This window comes from Penaeus monodon, chromosome 33 (assembly GCF_015228065.2).
Source record: "Penaeus monodon isolate SGIC_2016 chromosome 33, NSTDA_Pmon_1, whole genome shotgun sequence".
Classification (NCBI taxonomy): domain Eukaryota; kingdom Metazoa; phylum Arthropoda; class Malacostraca; order Decapoda; family Penaeidae; genus Penaeus; species Penaeus monodon.
Window position 1 is genome coordinate 29,038,505 of NC_051418.1, and position 988 is coordinate 29,039,492.

The following is a 988-nucleotide window of genomic DNA, read 5'->3' on the forward strand; positions in this document are numbered from 1 at the left end:
TAAAAATTTTACTATTAGGAAATAGATTTATTATTAAAAAGTATACACAAGTACTGGGTCTGGATATAAATTGTCTCTTCCTTAAAAAAATAATAATTGCTGTATATCACCATAGTTTGGTCACATTGCTAAAAGTAAAGTTGTACTATTTCAAAGAAATATACAATTCTAGTGAAAGGGGAATAACACTCTCTTGACAATATCAAGATGAAAATTCCTTAAAATTATGAAGGATGATCTGAAAAATCTAATGTTGTATTTCATTAAAACATGTGCAGATTCCTTTTATCAACTTAATAATAATAAATCAGTCCTTAATGTGATGAAAAAGACTAAAGAACACAAGTATAACACATATCTGTATTTCTAGATTTCTTTCTATTATCTCTTTGTGAACTTGTCAAAACATTTCTGCGAACACAAAGTGGCCAAAGCAGGTGTGGAAGTCTCAAATGCATTGCCAATGGTTAATGCAGGGGAAACCAGCTTCAGGTTCAGAGAGATGCAGGTGAGAATGTGAGATTCATAACATATTCTACCACACAGGCACTTCAACCAACTCTGAAGATATTCAACCAAAGTGGCTGGAATGTCAGCAGCTGTTGGACGCAACCTGTAAACAAGAGAACATAAAATTTTGGTGATTCTGAAAAATAAATTTTGTATTATGCCAGATTACCATATTAAAAAGGAAATAATTTCTACAATGCTGATTTCTTTACCCTCTTTTAACACAGTATGCTGATGCAATTTCACGCAGATTTGGTACCCCTTTAGGCATGTTGTTTGTCACTATGCCCAGTTGACTTGTAAATGGGTTGCCAAAAACATCAATGTTTTCCATTCTCAAATGAAACACTGAAGCAGGTAATTCAACAAGTTTGTTGTTGCTGGCAGAAAAAAATCTGTGAATGAAAGAGCAAAACCAGTGAACAATCAACTCAAAAATATGTAATGTTTTAAATGAAAAATTATTTATGGAAATTGG

General features: G+C 32.3%; 2 protein-coding genes across 2 annotated transcripts in view; one reads left to right on the top strand and one right to left on the bottom strand.

The window, feature by feature from the left end:
- The window catches only part of LOC119594324, a gene marked incomplete at both ends in the record, with an annotated part of 15,189 nt that overhangs the window by 197 nt on the left and 14,004 nt on the right, over window positions 1-988 (top strand). Inside the window, 3 exon segments of the mRNA XM_037943382.1 lie at window positions 371-508; window positions 547-615; window positions 738-777. Of these exon segments, the coding sequence (XP_037799310.1) occupies window positions 371-508; window positions 547-615; window positions 738-777 (247 nt within the window).
- The window catches only part of LOC119594206 (leucine-rich repeat protein 1-like), a 1,075-nt gene continuing 391 nt past the window's right edge, over window positions 305-988 (bottom strand). The window contains exons 2-3 of the mRNA XM_037943277.1: window positions 723-905; window positions 305-613 (exon numbers count right to left, since the gene is read on the bottom strand). Of these exons, the coding sequence (XP_037799205.1) occupies window positions 382-613; window positions 723-905 (415 nt within the window). The 3' untranslated portion in view covers window positions 305-381. The remainder of the gene's footprint in view (window positions 614-722; window positions 906-988) is intronic.